Here is a 22,944-nt window from a genome sequence, read left to right on the forward strand (position 1 = left end):
ATATAACTGAAAAACGCCTTTGCGTTTCTTTTTTTTTCAGGAATATATCTGAATCTACGTGAGTTGTATTCTCAATGTCTGACTCCTACTCAATAAAAGCCCTAGAGCCTAAGAGTCCTAACCTGTGTCACGTAAGTTAATACAACAAGATTTCTATCATTCGAAGTGACACATGACCCTCTACAGAGATTGATACAGGCTCCGCTCCTGCATCTTGCTCGGTGAAGTTGAGCATGTTCTTGCCATCGATTTGCAGCTGAAAGTAAAATAAAGAGTCATCATTAGAGATAATTTGTTCGTTTTATCATTTTAATTTGGTTCCATCTGACAAAGAGAATTGTACTACAATGACGCTATCCTGAAGGTTTGTCGTCAACCATATAAGCCACTCGCTCCAGGCCATGCTGAAGTTTTCTTTTAGGTCCAATCACAAAGTCATGATTCCGGTGCTAAAGTGTTTTATTTAACTTCCTCACCAAATACTCATCCCACCCATAGCAGTTCATGATCTAAGGGGGCAGTGGGATAGCCTAGTGGTTAAAGCGTTGGCTCGTCACGCCGAAGACCCGGGTTCGAATCCCCACATGGGTACAATGTGTGAAGCCCATTTCTGGTGTCCCCCGCCGTGATGTTGCTGGAATATTGCTAAAAGCGGCGTAAAACCAAACTCAGTCAGTCATGCTCTAAGTTTGTCTCAGCCTCATCACAAAGTACTCGTTCTAGGTCATGCTGAAATTACTTTCTATAAGCCTCTTCAAAACACACACAATACAGACCATGTTAAAGGTATGGTAATGTCCAACCCCACACAACGTACTCACGGAAAACGCAGATGGCAAGAAATACCTTCAATACAAATGTCACAACCTGAATATAAACAGACAGACACATACCCTGTATATTCCACTGTGTAGTGTTATCCTGACCTCTGTCTCTTGTCCGACAGTCATGGGTAAACTTGGAGTGCGGACCGGTGTTTTCCAGGTATCTTGAAATCGACTGTTCATGATTGTTGTATTTATGTAGGTATCGAAATGAAATCTGAACTCTGATAACAAAAGTACATCGTTGTCTTTCCAAAGCCAGATATTCCATCTGTGTTGGCTGAAATCATACATTGCAATACTTAGAGGTAAAGTCACAGACCTATACACTCAAACACATCACAGATGATATTGATATCTGTATATACATCTTACATTGCGACGCACAGGTGATATTGATATCTGTATATACCTCTTACATTACAACGCATAGGTGATATCGATATCTGCATATACCTCTTACATTGCAACGTACAGGATATATTGATATCTGGATATACCTCTTACATTGCAGTGCACATGTGATATTGATATCTGTATATACCTCTTACATTGCAACGTACAGGATATATTGATATCTGGATATACCTCTTACATTGCAGTGCATATGTGATATGGATATCTGTATATACCTCTTGCATTGCAACGCACAGGATATATTGATATCTGTATATAACTCTTACATTGCAACGCATAGGTGATATCGATATCTGTATATACCTCTTGCATTGCAATGCAGAGGTGATATTGATATCTGTATATACCTCTTACATTGCAACGCATAGGTGATATTGATATCTGTATATGCCTCTTGCATTGCAATGCACAGGTGATATTGATATCTGTATATACCTCTTACATTGCAACGCATAGGTGATATCGATATCTGTATATACCTCTCACATTGCAACGCACAGGATATATTGATATATTTATGTTTATTTGTTAATTTTGTTAAACTGTATAAAGTGTTTATGCCACTGATATGGTGACTAGCAAGGGCGTGTGCGGTCGTGTGTGCGTCCGTTTATGTCTCAAGATAGGGTAAACAAGATATCTGGGCATGGGGAGCGAACGCCGGACTTTCACTCTCAGAACAGAGGCTTTATCCACGAGACCAAGGAGCTGGAATGTTTGCATCCGGCTCATTACGTATTTGTTGTTTGACCCGTGAAGATCCGGGTTAGGATTGGTCTTCAGTAACCTATGCTTGTCGTAAGAGGCGACCAACGGGATCAGGTGGTCAGGCTCGGTGACTTGGTTGACACATGTCATCGTATTCCAATTACATAGTACGATCCTCATGCATCATTATTTAGGTGGAATATTGCTGAGTTTGGTGTTAAACAACAATCAATCAATCCAAAGCAAACATGTAGGCCTTCACTCATTCCCCTTGACAACTTCCCCGCGAACCTTCCCAATCCACTCCCATCCCACCTTTAAGCTCACCCATCCTCCATACAGACCTTCACTCTTTCCCCTTGACAACTTCCCCCGCGATCCTTCTCAAACCACTCCCATCCCTGCTATAAGCTCACCCATCCTACACCCAGACCCATAGCCGGATCCAGAGGGGTGTGGGGGTGCAGGGGTGCGCAACCCCCTTTGGCCCTGAAAGTGTATTAAATGACCTTTGAAACTCGGGTGAAACGAAGTGTGCACCTCTCCTTTTCTCAATAGTGTGCACACACACACACACCCCTCCCTTTCTCAAAAAGCTGTATACGCCCCTGCACACCTACACCGTCACTTATCGAATGTTCACATGCTCAGTGTATGTGTCAAATGTCTTCTAACAAAAAACCTGAAGGAGCCCATATCTGTTTCAAGAAAATATCATAGACGGCATTATTCTATGTAAAGTGACTTAAAATCTTATATTACCTTGCTGCAGGTGTCGGTGTTCCGATGACAGTCGCTCTGAACTTGTTTGATGATCCACACGGAAGTGGATAGACACCGCCCAAGACCTACAGACAACAAACAAACTCATCTGTTTTTCAAAAGGGTTTAATAATATCAACATGTTTTGTAATTGCTTGTAATTTAACGATGAACATTTAGACAAAATAGAAGATCATGAAACATTTACTTTCTTGCGTATATTTGTAATCATAAACGTGGTTGTATTCTTTGGCTTTAAAGTTATAACTTCAACAATACCTAAACAATGAAATAGTCTGGTTTTCAGAAACGCAAACGACCTATAATTCCCGTTGTCATTTCCGTTTGCATTCAAGTATTTATTTTTAGATTACTTCTAATCAAAGAACCAAAACCTACATCAATTATTTCTGATAATAATATTTATATTAATTAAGTAGACAATTGTAGAGTCTTGGAATATAAATGCTTACCGGACTGTGCCAAACATTCTGACTACACAGACCAGTCATCAGATTCTCCCATTGTCCAGAAGATTGGCAGATGCTGGTAACTTTGTCATGACAGGCTGTGAAGTCCTGCTTGCAGACGTAGGTTGTTACACCACCCTGGTGATGACCCTCGTACTTCTTGCTAGCGTCTGTCACCTCTGGGGGTTGACCACACCCTCTGAACTCTCAAAGATACAAAATAGATTCCGATACAGATAGGCTCAGCCATGAAAAAGTATCAATTATATTTTCATCTTGCATATGTTTCGGTTTTCCTTATTTCAGTTCTGTTAGGAAAAGCAGGATTTATGGATGTCAACTTCTTTATTGTGCATAACACGACATTTCGGAGTGTATGCTTGCTCCTTCATCAGGTGAATGGTAGGGAGTATAAGGGGGATATATATATATATATATATATATATACATATATATATATATATATATATATATATACATATCCCCTTATACTATATATATATATATATATAGATGTATATATACATACATGAGTCACTACAAAGAAACCATGTATAACAATGTTGAGGAATGAATATGTAATTCAAACATGAGGCCAGTGATACACTAAAACAACATGGTAATAAATGTGATAGGATATAATAGAAACACGAGGAGGCCAGTGATCCACTACAACTCCTGGCATCACCCCCAGATCAAGCAAGCCATCGTAGCCCCCCTCACCAGACGTGCCAAGTCCATCTGCCACCCTGACGCCCTCAGCCATGAACTACAACATCTAAAGGACACAGTCACATTTCAGTTCTGTTGTCAGATACTTGGATGTTGTCATGACTCTGTCCAGTGGAATGATGATAAAAAGTCGTGGTTATGGTAGATCTGTTGTCATGAATGCGTGAGCAGATCAAAAGATCAATAGGTTTGTTTTCACAGATGCGTCTGCACATCAATAATATATATGTTTTTCGTCATGGGAGCGTTGGTTCATAGCTGTGTGGGCAAGGGTATGCGAGTTGATATAGTTATTCTGAAATACTACCACCATCACATTTTCTACTACTCTCCTACCTCTAGAATTATTAACACTACTACCTATAACACCACTACAACAAATATTATTACTTCAATAATTACTACTACTACTACTACTACTACTACTACTACTACTACTACTACTACTACTACCACCAACACCACTACTGCTACTTCTACTGCCACTGCTACCTTTATTGTTGCTACTACTACTGCTGACCCGTGAAGATCCGGGGTTGAATAGGTCTTCAGCAACCCATGCTTGCCACAAAAGGCGACTATGCTTGTTGTAAGAGGCGACTAACGGGTTAGGTGGTCAGGCTCGCTGACTTGGTTGACACATTTCATCGGTGCCCAATTGCGCAGATCGATGCTCATGCTGTTGATCACTGGATTGTCTGGTCCAGACTCGATTATTTACAAACCGCCACCATATAGCTGGAATATTGCTGAGTGCGGCGTAAAATTAAACTCACTCACTCACTACTACTGCTACTACTACTACGAAGAACTACTACTATTACCAAACCCGTTAAGATCCGGGTTAGAATTCATCTTCATCAATTCATGCTTATCATTAGAAGCATCTAATAGGATCGGATGGTCAGGCTCTCTGACGGCTGATGAATGTCATCGTATCTTACTTCCGTAGATCGATGCTAATGATGGCAATCACTGGATTGCTTGGTCCATTTTCAAACCAATGCCATAAGCAGGACGGTGTAAACATGATACAAACAAAACCTGTCATATAGATGACGCTAGAGGCGGTAACTACAACATCGAAATTATGTTCTCAACAAATCAGTAAAATATCAAAACATTTTGGGGTCGTTTTTCCAAACAAATACACTGTGTGACGCTCCTTCTTACCATTTCGAGCAGTGAACCACTGGCTATTCCTGAATGTCGCGTAAAACCATACTCTTATTTTGACATATACTCTCGATAAAAAGAAACGCATAGGTGTATTTTCACGAATTCAACCTGCTAGCTTTAAAGTGAGACAACACATGTAATTCTGCATCGGTTGCAGCCAAATTTCACAGTATAAAGGATCAAATGTCTGTTAACATGTATAGCCTATTAAAAGTTTAGTAAGTGAAGGCGTCCCTTCCCAGTTGGACGTTGTCTTCAGTATCTGTTGTGGTCCCCATGTGCCCCAAAACCGCTCGGCATGGACTGAATAAGTATTTGAAGTGCCTGCGACAGTTAATCTAACGTATGGGGAGCCGGTTGACGTTCTCGTTCACGTCGAGGTCATCCCACAAATGCTTTATGGGGTTGAGGTCGGGCGATTTGAAAAGCCATGGAAGCACTGTTACGTTCTCATTCTGAAGATACTGAATAGAGGCATATGTTGTGTGAGGCCTGGCATTATCTTGCTTGAACAACTCCCTCTGGCGGTCAGTGATCGGAACCATGTGAAACCTTAAGATTTCGCCCCTGTACCGCAAAGCAGTTAAATTGCCTTGAAGGCACACAAAGTTAAATTTCTGCTTGTAGGATATGGCTCCCCACATCATGACACTCTCACCACCATATCAATCAACATGGGTGACAGAATTCTGGGCAAAATGTTCATTTCGCCATCGATAGACAGGTAGTCTTCCGTCACGGCACTGAAGCGGAAAGTGTTATTCGTCACTGAACCATTCACGTCGCAGAAGCATCTAATAGGATCGGATGGTCAGGCTCTCTGACGGCTGATGAATGTCATCGTATCTTACTTCCGTAGATCGATGCTAATGATGGCAATCACTGGATTGCTTGGTCCATTTTCAAACCAATGCCATAAGCAGGACGGTGTAAACATGATACAAACAAAACCTGTCATATAGATGACGCTAGAGGCGGTAACTACAACATCGAAATTATGTTCTCAACAAATCAGTAAAATATCAAAACATTTTGGGGTCGTTTTTCCAAACAAATACACTGTGTGACGCTCCTTCTTACCATTTCGAGCAGTGAACCACTGGCTATTGCTGAATGTCGCGTAAAACCATACTCTTATTTTGACATATACTCTCGATAAAAAGAAACGCATAGGTGTATTTTCACGAATTCAACCTGCTAGCTTTAAAGTGAGACAACACATGTAATTCTGCATCGGTTGCAGCCAAATTTCACAGTATAAAGGATCAAATGTCTGTTAACATGTATAGCCTATAAACAGTTTAGTAAGTGAAGGCGTCCCTTCCCAGTTGGACGTTGTCTTCAGTATCTGTTGTGGTCCCCATGTGCCCCCAAAACTGCTCGGCATGGACTGAATAAGTATTTGAAGTGCCTGCGACAGTTAATCTAACGTATGGGGAGCCGGTTGACGTTCTCGTTCACGTCGAGGTCATCCCACAAATGCTTTATGGGGTTGAGGTCGGGCGATTTGAAAAGCCATGGAAGCACTGTTACGTTCTCATTCTGAAGATACTGAATAGAGGCATATGTTGTGTGAGGCCTGGCATTATCTTGCTTGAACAACTCCCTCTGGCGGTCAGTGATCGGAACCATGTGAAACCTTAAGATTTCGCCCCTGTACCGCAAAGCAGTTAAATTGCCTTGAAGGCACACAAAGTTAAATTTCTGCTTGTAGGATATGGCTCCCCACATCATGACACTCTCACCACCATATCAATCAACATGGGTGACAGAATTCTGGGCAAAATGTTCATTTCGACATCGATAGACAGGTAGTCTTCCGTCACGGCACTGAAGCGGAAAGTGTTATTCGTCACTGAACCATTCACGTCGCCAGTTTTGTAGATACCAGAATCGAACGCCATTGCACCACTGGACCCGTCGACGTCCATGTAGTCGTCGCAGCACTGGACCCGTCGACGTCCATGTAGTCGTCGCAGCACTGGGTCACAATACGGTCTTCTGGCTCCAGCTTTACGTAAACGATTACGAATGGTTTTTCGCCCAAAACTCTCCTCTAACCAAGCACTTCACTTGCAGTTGCTGTGACAGTTAGATTCCACAAATGAAGAACCCGGATGTACCTATCCGGCGCTGCGATGGTAATCCGAGGTTTACCACTTGCGTAGCATTGAGATGCGACGCAACGGCAGATCGAGACTCCCCAGCCTCCAGACGTCTTATGGCAATGTTTCAATTAACAGCATTGAGTCGCGGCATAACGATATACTTTCATTTAGCTAAAAAATCGCAGTAACCGTCTTAAAGCAAAACGGCCTTATATAGGCAATGTCCCTGCTCACAATTCCTCAGAACAGCAGGTGCATATTGCGAACCACATTTTCTCCATGACATTTTCATGCAAGTGGACAAGTTCCGAAGATGCTTTTTGCGCTGTGCATTCGTTCCGCGTACGCAAACCAGCATTAAACACTAAAACACAACAATAAACACTAATTTTGTTTAATATTTGAAAATTCATATATCAATATGCAGTTCGTTTACCTGGAACACATGTTGCACGATGAAGTCGATCTACTTGACACCGGTTGGTCCCCGGACATGTCAATGTAGAACATGGACCTGCGACGGACTGTAACAAAATTTAACGGAAAATGTGAAGAAACTGTTCGAGATGAATTTTGTGCTTTTCTGTGCGCTTGTGTAAGTAAGTGAGAGATTACAGAAGGTTTGACTCAAACAATGACATTAAAGAGGGGTCGCGAAATATTGCCAAATGGGTTGGTTGAGTGGGGATAACAAAAATGCTACAATTCCATTTTTTCAAGTAAAACATTATACATCTGAACTGACTGACAAGTCTCTTACGGAAAGCATTTGTCGTTGCTGCGATTTCATGACGGCATTATTCAACGGTGTGTGTGTGTTTGGGTACGATGACACGCGATTACCAATGAGGACCTAAATAATATAAACCATACAAATTATCGTTGACATAACAAGAGGTTATTGAAAAAGGATTTGAAATGTAGGTTGTGATTTCAAACATATACCGCGAAATTCTGGCTCTCAGATGAGTCCATTCAGCTTGGTCACGACATCCCTCAAACTTTTCTGAGCCTGTATATTGGACCCCTCGAACAGGATAAGACCAAATGAACTATCCTCCACACACGTTTTTTTAATTTGAAAAAAATAGCGAGTGTGTTGTGAGCATGTTTATCGAATCACTTTTCGGGTCTCAGTGATATCATGGGGGTGGACACGAGAAATGGGCTTTATACAATGTACTCATGTGGATTACCGGACCACCGGACTCGGGTCTAACCAACATTTAACCACTAGGCTACCCTATCGCCCCACTTAGGCGAATGACGGGATCGGGTGGTCAGATTCGCTGACTTGGTTGACACATGTCATCGTATCACAGCTGTGCAGGTGGATACTTATGCTGTTTATCACTGGATTGTCTGGTCCAGACACGATTATTCCCAGACGCCGCCGCCATATAGCTGGGATGTTGCTGAGTGCGGCGTAAAACTAAACTCACTCACTCACTCCTAAATCAGTGGTAGGGATCTGACTACATTGTATTTGTGGCATGTTGATTGATATTAAATCGTCTGAAGCTTAAGTTAAAGGTCATGGCCAGGTTACTTTGTTTTAATAGAAATTGTGATCCTTGTGAATTCACAAATATATGTGCAAGGAGAGGAGCACATGTTGTGCCCATTTGGGATGTAACCGGACTTTTACAGAAATGCATGTCCTTTGTTGGTTCGTTGTTTTACCTTTGTATTCACTTATAAGCTTTAACACCACAGCCTGTAATTCTACCTCCAATCATAACCCAGTGGTGGATAGTGTGAGCAAGTCTACCATGACATTTAAGTATGTTCGTTTTTGATTGGATGTTACTAAAAAATTAGAAGTGAAATTTTTCAATAACCACTTCTGAGAGCCGGTTCACTGCGCGTAGGAATATTTTGCACTCATTACCGCGTTGGGTGATGAGTGCGTATTTAAAACGCGTTTTATTCATGGTGCATATGTCATGGTAGAATGGAGATAATCCTATTGTGTTTACATTTTGGAAGTGATTATAGTTGGTTGAACAATAGGATTATCTCCTAAATATGGTCGGAATATGATGACATAAAGTGATTGAATCAGTGTGATTTAACGTCCCATTGAACAGTAGTGGATCCAGTACCATCACTGTGTCCCAGCTTAATGTCGGAGGAAAACCCAGATCGATGCAGGTCACACACGTTTACCACTTTAGTGAATCCAAAGAACGGGTTTGATGCGGACAGTTGTAGAAACACAAATAGGGATTCAAATAGACTGTTTGGCTTCCGGCGTCCCCAAGGAGACGCAACTCGGCGAATCGCGACGATTTAGACGATAGACACGCTCCCAGATGACAAGAAAGTACCAGGAACCCGTTGTAATGAACAATAACTTACGCGTTCAATAAACACTGACGGGTCCGATAAGTGTTGAATCTTCATTAGTTAATGACTTTCGTGGGATTTCGTGTAAAATTTACAATAATTTTGGGGCTAAATACACCCAGATGGTTTGTTAATTGTTTAAGTTTCATTGTTAAATTGGTTTTATGAGCATTCACTTTCAGTCAACGTACAGTAAACTATGTTAAAACGAACCAACGGATCTTACGAACTGTGTTTTGGTCCCGGTTACTTGCTGTGTATATGTTAGTCGAACTACGGATATAACGAACTAAGTCTAATAGTCCCTTTGAGTTCGTTCTATCCGTGGTTTACTTTCCACAAACGTTTTGTTTGTTTGTTGTTTAATCCAGTGATCAACAGAATGAGCATCGATCTTCGCAACTGAAACACGATGACATGTGTCAACCAAGTCAGCGAGCCTGACTATCTGGTCCCGTTAGTCGCCTCTTATGTGCTGCTGAGACCAATTCCAACCCGGATCTTCGCATGTTCTCCACATTAAGTATTGAGTGATGGTGATAGATGAATACAATGATAGAAGGTAATGGTATGCTGTAATTGTACAAGCAACCATGTACGACAGAGGTGTTAAGTCAATGAGTGAACGCTTGATATGATCAATAATGGGCCAAGCTCCCACCTTTGATCAAACATACATTTATACCGCGTGGTAAGGCCTGAATGAATTTGCCTTGGCAATTTCATCGAGTCCATTCAACTCCTCTTGCAGCGCCTTGCCAAGATCGTGGCTGTTGACGTCGGCTTACCTGCCTCCCTATCACATCACACAGATGCTGTATGGGGGGAAAAGGCAGCACACATTGAGGGACATTGCATTTTGGCGTTGGTTGGCTGCTGGAGGAAGTCAGTCACGACATGTACCTGTTTTGCTGGAGCATTATCGTCTTAAAAGACAAAACGTGGACCAGCATGTAACTGGCAGTAGATAATATGTTTATACTGCAAAGTATTATTCAAAGGTATTTAAACTCTAAAGGGGGGAAATTCTACGCATTATTTGTAGATTTTTCAAAAGCTTTCGATTCAATACAACGAAAAAAACTTTGGCTTCTATTTAATACCCACGGTCTCAGTGGTAAAATGAGTAAACTTTTATGCAATATGTATGAAAATGTTAAGGCTTGTATTCAAAGTATTCATAATTATTCAGAAACATTCGACTTGCAACTTGGTGTGAGACAAGGCTGTATACTAAGCCCATTTCTATTTTCCTTTTTTTATAAATGAGTTAGCACGACAAATCGAAACTAATTGTGTACACGGGATTCAACTCCACCCTGATATAGTTCATATTTCCCTATTGCTATTTGCAGATGACATTGTTTTGTTCTCAAGCACGATTAATGGCTTACAGAATCAAATTAATGAACTTGAAAGTTACTGCGATAAATGGAAATTAACTGTAAATAGAGAAAAAACGAAAATTGTTGTATTCAAAAATGGAGGCAAATTGTCAAAACAGGAAAACTGGTTATATAAAGGTATGAAGCTGGAGTGTATTGGCTTTTATAAATATTTGGGACTATATTTCACCAGTGGCCTGTCATGGACGAGGCATGTAAAATATGCAGCGTTACAGGGACAAAAAGCATTAATTGGAATTATGAAACAGTTGAGTGTACTTGGTAATATTAACTACTCTTCATTCTTTAAAATATTTGATGCCAAAGTCAGTCCAATTTTATCATATGGGGCCCAATGCACATTCTTACAAGCATTAAAGTATTAAGTACTGGCTAAAACTGTTGATTATGCCTTCAAATCGCTTACCCAAGAAGTGTTATAATATGATGTTGTTATATGATAAAGGTGGACAAAAAAATGGGCAACCAATGTAAAAAACCTTTTATATTCTATTGATTTTGGAATTACATGGAATACACAATATGTCGAATCACCTACGTTATTCATACAATCCTTAACGACAAGACTAAACGATATGTATATTCAAACATGGTGTGAAAGGATATCCTTATCAAATAAATGCATGTATTATTCATTGTTTAAAAATGCCATAGTTATTGAGTCATATCTATTCTGTGTTAATGTTAATAAGTTTAGAATAGCACTTGCACGATTCAGATGCTCTTCTCATGATTTGTTGTTTGAAAGAGGCAGATATATGAATGTAAAAAGAGAAAATAGAATATGTACACTTTGTAATTTTAACGAAATAGAAGATGAATTACATTTTCTCCTAATATGTCCATTTTATGACCGGTTGCGAACAAAATATATTAAATGATATTACTATGTCCATCCAAATGTGATAAAATTATCCTCACTGTTAAGTAGTAAAAATCCAGTTCTTCTACAAAATATTTCAATGTTCATTTACTATGCTATGATTACCCGATCTAAATTCCTCTCAAATGTAACATAACTTTATGTACTATAGGCCTGTGGCCTTCTCAGTGCAAATAAAGATTATTATATTATTATGTAACTGGCAAAAGTATTGGTGCCAGTAGGTTTTCTCGGTAGTACCCTCAAGTTATTCTTCCATGTATAATTTACTGTGTTGTTCTGGCAGCCACAATGATCCCGCCCCATTTGCGTGACGTCACGTTCACAAGACCACGACCACGTATAGTTCTGGTACTCATCTTAAAACACGATATGTTAACGGTACAACACATGGTCGCCGAGCAAACAGAACATTTCTAGTCTTGTCGGAAAATCAAACTCCGCTGGCATGGCGCAAGCAAACAGCGACTTATTAACAGGCTGTTTGGGCTCCTCAAGCTTGCCTTCTGAGTAATTGATCCTCGTGTTGACTGTGCTGATTTGTTCGCATATTGTACCCGTAGAAACCCGTTCCAAACCTGTTATCTATTAGTAAGCATTCACCTGACGAAGGGGCAAGGAATAACCCAGAAACGTTGTGTATACAATAAAGAAGAACTTGACATCCATAATATTTTGTCTTATACCAGTTCCAAACCGTACGAATCTGAGACTCTGAACGCGCATGGAATATATTCAAATTCTACCAGTTTCAAAGCCCTTAGGATCATCACATTGTAGATCCCATTCCCAAGTTGATCCCAAATACTACATTAACGCAAGAATAGACAGACTCGAACGTCACAATCAATACACTTTTTGAAACAATATAAGTTGGGTTATTGTGTATGGGATTTCTTTGGGATTTTGTTGTATGTTTTGTTGGTGGTGTTAAGTTGTTGTTGTTGTTGTGTGTTTACTTTTGGGTGGAACATATTCCCAACGCACCAGTACTTTCTTATGTAGGTCTGTTTATGGCACGAACACGGTGGCGGTATTTCTTCATTAACATGGCAAACTATGTAAGTGTACAATCTCCCTTAAATGTTTAATCAACACAGGCATTATTCGTGATACAACTAAAAGAATTTTAGTCGATAACTGACCAGAAGTTTTATTTGTAGGAAATAATATCGTTTTATTCTGTTTTTCCTGGTTTTCTACAGTTTCAAAGCCCTTAGGAGCATCACTTTGTAGATCCCATTCCTAATTTGATCCTAAATACTGCAGTAACGCAAGAATAGACAGACTCGTATGTCACAATTAAAACAATGTAAGTTGTGTTATTGAGAGTGAGGGGTTTTTTTATCTTGAGGTTCTTGAGAGGAATTTAGAAGCTGGTATTCATGTAAAACGCAAATATTTTGGCCTATTCCTTGCCCCTTCGTCAGGTGAAATTTGTTCTTTATCTTCTTTTTTGTTTATTCTTTTTTTTCGGTATTTTCGTTGCTGTTTGTTTGTTCTTTTTAGGAAATTAACCAAAAAGCATCAAGTGTGTACTTTCTTTTGTACGTCAGTGTATGATGGGAGTCACCAACACGGTGACATCACGGCGTCAGGACTTCTTCATTGACATGGCAAAGTGAGTAAATGTGCAACCTCCCCTAAATGTTTAATCAACACAGGCATCTTAACATCACGATTGATAGTACTGGCTACAGTTCATTCCCTGTTTTACACCTACACAGTTTTTGACTTAATATCTTTACATACTGGATTGATAAATACGGTTAATAAGTGTAGTAGCTCATTCAAACCACGTGGTCACTGCGCCAAGAAAACAAAAATAACTTCTTCGAACGCAGCATCCGTTCTAGGGTTGGGTACTGCCAAAATTTTCATATTGCGATATGTGTTGGCGTATTGCAACATGTATTGCAATATATTGTGAAAGTGCAACACATGGTTCAGGGTAATGAAATTACTGTTCCTTTCTTTTGAAACAATTCCAATGGCTACTTTCAGGACTCAGATGTGATTGTACAAGAGACCAATTGAAAATGTTTCCAAACAGAAGATTTCGCTCTGAAACTTGGAACTCGAGAAAAAGCGTCTGCCTTCGGTACCAATCTATTTTTTTACATGGTTAAAAGTCATGCAAATACAGTTATATGACCAATTAACATTCTCAAAACTATGAATGCATAATAATATAAAGAAAATACAAATGTTATTGGTATTTTTGACTACATCACAGAAATAACCGATCATGGTCACGGAAATTGCCGATCGTATCGGGTAAACCGGTTCGCGAAAAGTGTACCGCAATATATCGTATTGTGAAGTTCGAATTGCAATATACCGGTAAACCGGTATTATCGCCCACCCCTAATCCGTTCCAATAAACATTTTTTCATCATTGTTCTTGACTCGAATGCGGTATCTTCCATTACAGAATTCATTTACACTGTTGGAGCCCCGTGAAATATGCAATCCCAGGACTGACTTTCGTTGGTTTAGAACGTTCGTAAAACAACTTAGAACATAATGGGAATGTGCAAAACACATATACAAAACTGAATTGTCACAAACAATTGTAGCCAAAATTTGAAATGCAAGAATTTCCACAGGCGTTGTATATAACTACAGAAAACAACGGTTATAACGAAATCAAAGGGACCACTGAGTTTAGCTTGCTATAACTGTAGTTCGTTATTCTACTCTTACACCGAGTGGTATGGACTAAAATATAGGTTTGTTAAATCCACCCGTTCGTTATCTCTGGCAGATTGTTAAAAGATTACTGTGGATCCTGTCTTTTATATCAGACAGATGTTATGAGGCTGGCTTGTCTTAATAGTGAGTGGGTTGAAATTTAACGTCACCTCGGCAATATTTCAGCCATATACTGACGAGAAGGGTTATGTTAAATATATTTAATATATGCCATAAAGGACAGATAAATATAAGCAAAATATCACAATTTATACCTAAAAAGTAACCATTTCAAGTATAAAAAATATTCTATTTAACACAGAGATTGCATATTATATGTAATGCCATTAAAATACGGACTGTAGATCGCCAGCAACTGAAGGTAGATCAACATACTAGGGATCATTGAGACTTACAGTACCTTTGCTCCGTGCATAGACCCTAGCTGGATTTACACCATCCCTTCAGCCACTGGCGATTGTACTGAGATTAAGCCATTACATACAACAAATATACCACGATTAAAACTTTGGATGACCGAAATTTACTTTGAGGGTTTGGGGACTTACTAGAATCTCAGGAGGACAATAATTTTACAATAATTTAAACCCTTTGAGGATACAGCCACCAACAATCTCGGCTGCTAAGTTAATCAAATTCAAAACGTATCAATCAAAATTTGTGTAATATTTCGATTCCGTTAAAATAAATTGAAAACGTTAAACAGCAGGATTCATTCATCACAAGGGATAGAAAATGGAGGATCCTCACCTTTCAATGTAAATTCATGTGTATATCTCGAATGGCCAACACGGCATCGTCTCAAAATTACCTCTTCAAATCTGGAATTTGAGCCCAAGTAGGTGTAACCGATAGTTAGGAGATAAACATACTGTGTTGGAAAATCAGCGGTATATAACGAAATTATCGTGTATACCTCTGATTTTCCAACACAGTACGTTTATCTCCATTCTACCATAACCGCGTTATTAAGTTTTTTTAAAATACATACTGTGTTGGAAAATCAGAGGTATATACGATAATTTCGTTATATACCGCTGATTTTCCAACACAGTATGTTATAACGTGATTATATACCTCTGAATGACTTTGATTAACCAGTCACAATCCAGTATTTACTGAAGTCATGGTAGAATTGGCTTTATTGCATGTAAGCTATTTATGCCTACTTGGGTGTCTCACTTCTTTTGCATTAGATCGCGGATATAAGATCTAATAACAGCTTTGTAATCGCTGTATGGGATAAGAAGTGATGTCCCAGATTTGTTTAGAGCTGCCTCTGAGGCAGCATCAGCCATTTTGTTACCCACAATGCCGACATGACTGGGTAACCAACAAAAGACAATATCGTATTGGCCGGTTGCAAGATCATTATATAGTTCTAACATTTCTAAAATAAGTGGATGAGTTGAAGACAAAGTACACAATGCCTGAAGAATCAGAAAATATTGGCTGTTTTGGATGTACAATAAGGCGGTAAGAATAGCATGGGATTCAGCAGAAAATATCGAACTATTATCTGGTATACTGGATGAAAACGTTTTTGACCCAATAACGGCAGCACTAGCTACTTTGCCACCGACCTTAGATCCATCAGTAAATATGTACCGGTATTAATTGTATTTAATTGTAATTGTAGGTATTCCTGTTAATACATCCATTGATTTGTATCAGAGTTTTGAATGCCTGTTAGTGAAAGGTCTACTTCTGGCCCCACCAACTGCCAGGGAGGAGTTGACAGACGCTTCCGGTGTGGAGTGATGATGGCAAAATCAATATTTGCAGCCACAATGTGCTGTTTAATCCGAATCCCAAGAGGCGGAACAAGCTTGAACTTGAGTCGTAAGCAGGGTTGAAGGGATTGGAACGTAACTTAGAAATGTATTGAAGGAACAATTTAATGCGGCGTTGTTTTAAAGAAGGCTCATTTGCCTTTACGTACAGGCTATAAAAACGGGAGATATTCGGAAGGTGGTGAATTGTGTCTAACTTTAAATTACAGAGTATACAATTTAAGCCATAGTCCAATTCAGAGCGAACCACCTATACTACCCATCAAAAGTTTAGACTCACTAGTGTAAATGTAGCCACTTACTTCAGTCAACTGTTCTGAACTAAATTTTAAAAACTAATCCATACAGTTTGAATGTATTGTTTATACATGAGCTGATGTATTGTAAAACAAATTCATGACGTTGAAAAGTTAATTGTCATGTGTTCAATAAATGATGAAACTCGGTGAAAAATGGCGATTTTTTAATCAAAACTTTACACCAAAACGCAGCTGTTCACATGCACAATATTTGCACATGCTTTTCAGCAATTTGATGCATGATCCTCGTGCAATTCATCTGCATAAGGTTTGCAGATGTTTCCCCCAAGTTAGTGGAGAAATTCATCTTCGTTGTAACCATATGTACATTCATAACATATAGTGATTGATTTAAGCGAGTCTAAACTTTTGATGGGTAGTATATATAAGTAAAGGAGGGCTGTTTGATCCCCTCGCTACTTTGACTTTGAGACGACTTTTAATAGATCTAAGGCCTTCAGACATTTGGTCTTCAGATACTAGTATTTGATATGTGGCAAAACGGTCAAATGATGTTCGAAAATCAGTACCAAAAAACAAATCAGACGGGATCTCTGTGAGGTTTACATTTTCGACAGAAAATTTAAACAAGTGACCATTTTTGAGTTTTATTCAAACACATCTGTAATTGTCTTCGATAGTATGCATATTTGTACCACGACATGAGACATTATAATATCCGCAAACAATGACCCATCTATTGAGTCATTTAATACTTTTGAGACTATTTTTTATGCTAAACAAAGTAACAGACATAATGCTGTCTTGTGGAATCCCCTGCTCCTGATTATAATGGTGAGACAGGTTTGAGCCAACACGAACTTGAAATTATCTGTCTGTTAAAACTGTGATATAAAATGAGGCAAACGGTCTTCCAAACTAAAGCCATATACATCTCAAAATGTCATGTTTCCATGTTATGTTATAAGTTGTTTCCAGGTTTTCAAGATTGGCACATCATGCTGGTTATTTTCAATTAAATGTTTAGTAAATGCTTCCAACTGAACGAAATGGTCAATGATACTTCTATTCTTGCGAAACCACATTGAATCTTTGTAAGAACATTATTGGTTTCAAGAAACGACTGTAAACACGCTAAGAAGTGTAGGAAGATTTTGCCGCCATCCAACAGTTCAAAATTTAAATAATGTAAACATAAATAGTGCCAAGGCGCGTCGTACAATTAAACAAAGGAAGCGTCAATCTTGGAAGAAATGTGCATCAAACAATCTTGGAAGAAATGTGTATCAAGTTCACATTCACCTATGACGAAGGTGTGGAGTGAGTGAGTTTAGTTTTACGCCGCACTCAGCAAAATTCAAGCTATATGGCGGCGGTCTGTAAATAATTTAGTCTGGACCAGACATTCCAGTGATCAACAGCATGAGCATCGATCTGCGCAAATGGGAGCCGATGACATGTGTAAACCAAGTCAGCGAGTCTGACCACCCGATCCCGTTAGTCGCCTCTTACGACAAGCATGGGTTACTGAAGATCAATATTCTAACCCGGACCTTCACGTGTCGACGAAGGTGTGGAACATGAAACAGAGAATCAAAGGCAAAGGCACAAATTCACAAATGTTCATCATCTCAAAGATGTTAAGATGGACAAGGCTTTGGAGGACACCCTACCTCACCAATAGAGCAGCCGCCAGTAGCTTTATCACCTGAAGGTGAAAAATTGTCATACGAATTGTACTGACGCATTTCAAACTTGCTGATGGTTTAAAATCATGTGTGAATAATCCACCTTCATTACAATTGTTCCTTAGACCTCTGCAATTCCACTGTATTAAATTAGGATATTGGCTCGTGGTGGTTCTGCGGGGGATCTCTAACGCAAACGTGAGGAAGAACTCATTTTTTTGTTTTCTGGAGATGACGTCACTTCCATTTCCAGGGATTCAAAGGAGTTATGAACCTCTACTGTTACAGGCCTTTCTACAGGAGAGGGAGCTTTAATGATTGTTTCCGGTTTAGGCGTTTTTGATATTTCAACATTTTGGTCAACATGAACATTTGGCTGAGCAATCGTTTCTTGCGATTGATTTGCAGTCTGAGAAGCAGATGTTATGGCCGACTGGCTGTCAGAAGCAGTTCGTACAGTATGGGGTTGTTTCGATTCAATCCAAGTCAAAAAGACTGCCTCCGTGGTGTAGTGGTTAGAGCGTCCGCCCGGAGAGCGGAAGGTCGCGGGTTCGATCCTCGGCCGCGTCATACCAAAAGACGTTAAAATATGGTACTTGTAGGTCCCCGCCTGGCGCTCGGCATTAATGGGTACAACAAGGACTGGTCGGCTCGGAGTCAGTATAATGTGTCTGAGTGGGGTATTCATGCTTCACTGCGGCATGGTACCTCAGTGAGCTAGCACTATAAAATCAGCTTAACTAGTATGTGCGGCTAGTACAAGCAGCCGCACATACACATACATACGCATGCACGTCGTCATTTGAGCGAAATATTCTCCAGCGCGACGTTAAACCCAATTTCACCTCACCTCCAAGTCAAACGTCAAAACAGTTTGGCAAAAACTGAGACTGATTTTGCTTTTCTGGAAATGGCAGCTGAAAAAACTAACTGTCGGAGATGACGTGAGTTGATTCTGATTTTGAGCAAATCAAAGAAAGATATTTATTTTTCATTTAAACCTCTGAATTCTTCATTGAATCTGACACTCAGGGCAAGATTTCGAGGAAGAAACATGGTAGCCGCCGCAGTTTACACATTTATGATCTTTACTGCAATCAGAATCCTGATGATCCTCACTGCAAGGATGACAACGATGAGCGTTATGGCAGAATTTGGAACCAGACTTTTGACATGTGTAACATTGGTTTGGAGTGAGGATATACACCTTGAAGAATCCAGTGATTTGGGCACTGTGGTCAACGTATACGGGTAGGTGTTTCTTGGAATAGCTTTACACTCCTGCTTCTTGGCAGAAGTGACATTTTTATCCTTAAATTCGTCAATATGTCGTCCACTAACATATCTGGCAAACAACGGAATGTGTCTCGAACAATGCCTCTACTAGAGTTGAGTGTTTATGTGCTGTTACAGCAACGCTGATGTTTGCAAACTGATGCTGTTGTAATAGTTTAATTAACTGCTGTCTCCTTGCACACTCAACAAGGAGCTGACCACCTCAGAGACAGGAAACGTTCTTGACTTCTCCACAGATAGATTGGATAGTCTTGGATGTCCAAAATGGATTTAGTTTGTGGGGTACACCATTTGTATCCTCATTGACTATAAATCTTTCCGGTTTTTCTGCTGTTTTGGAGTTGAAACATTTTCAGCCCCCAGACGCCTTTTTTATTATTTCGAGCGGAACCAGAATTTGTGTATATTCTATTTTTCAAATTTCAAATTTTCTATTAACATTACTGATTTTCAGCATCCATTGGAGCTAAATTTTTCAACATGAACGTTTTCCATGCACAAGGCATGTCGTGTGCAGCCGGTAGATAGAACCGGGTCTATTCCACCACCCGTCTATAGTGCGTTTGGCTCAAAAGCGGGCCGATGAATTGCAATCTAACTCAAAAACTAATAAACATATAATACTCAATGAAACGCTGATCATAATCAAAATATCAGACCAACTCTGTGATTTGTTTGCAGAATTTATGTCCTAAAATTAAAAAAATTGTTTAACAAACTATCATTAAAATATTGACACAGTTCACTATTTGTTACTAGGGAGGAGTGCAGAGAAAGGGACTGCCAGGTGTTAGAGAAGCACGTGCACAAGTGCCGACAAAGTTATTGATTCATTAACCTGTGATGTGCCGTCTCCATCCTTTCTCGCACACCTGGCTGTCCCTTTCTCTGCACTCCTCCCACGTAACAAATAGTGAACTGTGTCGATATTTTAATGATAGTTTGTTAAACAACGTTTTTATATTTAGGACATAAATTCTGCAAACACCTCTCAGAGTTGGTCTGACGTTTTCATTATGATCAGTGTTTCATTGAGTATTTTATGTTTATAAGTTTTCGAGTTAGATTGCAATTCATCGGTCCGCTTTTGAGCCAAACGGACTATACGTGAAGTAAGAGTCGAAGTGGTGTGGTGGGCGAAAGGAACACGGTTCGTGGCTCCTTTGCCTTTACCACCAGAATCCTATCGCTCTCTCACACACTCACACACACACACACACCCCACACCCCAACCCCATCCCCGACACAACCCATGGCAAACAGGTTGCCCAATTCGGTCGACCAGCAATGGGGTGCTGTGGACCTATTCTTGCCCGGATCCATACAGGGGAAGAGCTATTAGCATCACCCAGAACTCACAAGGAGGTTGCTCTTCACGAGTGCCCTAGTTTGAATAACATGTCAAGGGTAGAAACCACATCTCATGGTGTCCTTAAAGCGTGAGTCACCCGAACATAACGGCTCAATAGGTGGCCACTAACGGGATCGGGAGGTCAGGCGTGCTCACTTGGTTGACACATGTCACCGAATCCCATTTGCCTCGATAGGTGGTCGTGATGTCAATCGGTGAATTGTCTGGTCCAGACTCGATTATTTACAGACCGCTGTCATATAGCTGGAATATCTGGTGTATCACAACAAACAAACACAATGAGTCATTCCGATGCCGCTAGGGGTGGTAAATACATCATCGAAATTATTTCTTAACAAACCTTTAAACTATCAAAACATTTTGGGGTTTGATTTCCGAGATGGTCTAGCCCAGACTCAATTAATTACAGGTCACTGTTATATGTGGATTATTGCTGAGTGCGGTGTCAAACAAACAATAACATGTCGGGATCAATTGTAAAGTCATCTATTCCTATATATTTAGAATGAATACAGCCAAACACCGATGTGTTGCAGGTAGGTTGTCCCGAAGTAAATCTTGGTACTTGCATACTCCTTCTTAAGTTGGGGCGTTGAGGTAGCCCAGTGGTTAAAGTGTCCCCTCGTCACGCTGAAAACCCGGTTCGATTCCCCACATGGGTACAATGTGTGAAGCCTATTTCTGGTGTCCCCCGTCGCGATATTGCTAAAAGTGGTGTAAAACCATACTCACCCACTCACTCACTCACTCACTCACTCACTTAATAAGTCATCATTTTCGAATGTGACAAAACTCCAAGCACGTGAAATATTTACTCAGATCCCTCGACACAAATGTATTGTAGTTTTAAGAAGGTTTGCGATTTATATTTTTAACAAATCAAAGAATTTATGCCAAGATGTACTCTTTTTCACTGGAGCAATATCATCAATGAACGTCACAGCATAATGAAACAATCAAACTTGAAATGAATATTTTCCCTTAGATAATACATTCAAGTTGGGTTTTTTAAATTAATCTATCAAACGGACACCAACCTTTGGCCAGTGGAGGATGTCACTGAAGAGGTATCCCGTTCTGTCAACAACATTTCCATTGACACTGTCCTTATCGTTGAGAAGGCAGGTGCGCGTTTTCTCGTCAAATCCAAAGGATAGACATCCTGAGGACATGAGACATTCTGATGCACAAATGTACAAAGACGGACTCCGGAACTTTCTGAACACCTGGTGTTCCATGTACTTGTCACGCTGCACTATAGTAGTCACGTCAAAGCAGTTGTCACAATGGGCAAGCTTTACCATCCCCAAAATTAGGAAAACAATTTCACCATGGTTAGACGACATCCTCCTCACATGGAATGAAAACGAGCTTCAGCTATCCAGCACCCTACTTGTACTTATAATGGACATCGCTCGCTGCCTTTGCCGACTACATCGATTTTCAGACAAGACGGAATGCCTGGTGACAGGTACATCTATATATGCTCAGTAAGGGCTCCACGTGTTTGATGTGCGGCGATGTATGTGCTTAATGTATGGTTGTGCATGTGGTTGAGGAGTGATGATGCATGTGATTGAGGTATGGTGATGTGTGTGCTAATTATACAGTGATGCATGTGCTTGAGGTACAGCGATGCATGTGCTTGATTTATAGGGTGCATATGCTTAAATGTGTACTGTGATGTATGTGCTCGAGGCACAGTGATGTTCGGCTTGAGGTTGTTTGTGCTTACTGCGTGCTAGAGGTATGGTGATGTATGTGCTTGGGCTTCAGTGGTGCTTGTGAATTGGCATATGATTTATGTGTTTTATGTGCTATGTGGATTCTGGGGTCATAGGGATGTTCGTTGAACGTACAATAACGTACAATACATCCAGAATAGAGTTTTATCAGTGGTACTGGAAGATTTCATGGAAATGCAAAAATACTATATTTTGCCGGGTGTGAGGGCGAAACTAGGAAGAGATTTACAATACCGT

The 22,944-nt window shown here is 40.0% G+C and overlaps 1 protein-coding gene across 1 annotated transcript; it reads right to left on the reverse strand.

The window, feature by feature from the left end:
- On the reverse strand, positions 1 to 22,380 carry LOC124284172. The gene is made up of 6 exons (XM_046720237.1): positions 22,000 to 22,380; positions 7,637 to 7,724; positions 3,185 to 3,387; positions 2,712 to 2,797; positions 894 to 1,104; positions 1 to 256 (listed from the first exon to the last, which is right to left on the reverse strand). Exons 1-6 carry the CDS (start codon positions 22,306 to 22,308, stop codon positions 137 to 139), a joined length of 1,017 nt encoding a protein of 338 aa, XP_046576193.1. The 5' UTR covers positions 22,309 to 22,380; the 3' UTR covers positions 1 to 136.
- Positions 22,381 to 22,944: the final 564 nt, after the last annotated feature.

This window comes from Haliotis rubra, unplaced genomic scaffold, assembly GCF_003918875.1.
Source record: "Haliotis rubra isolate DU_JTF1 unplaced genomic scaffold, ASM391887v1 Scf11, whole genome shotgun sequence".
Taxonomy (NCBI): Eukaryota; Metazoa; Mollusca; class Gastropoda; order Lepetellida; family Haliotidae; genus Haliotis; species Haliotis rubra.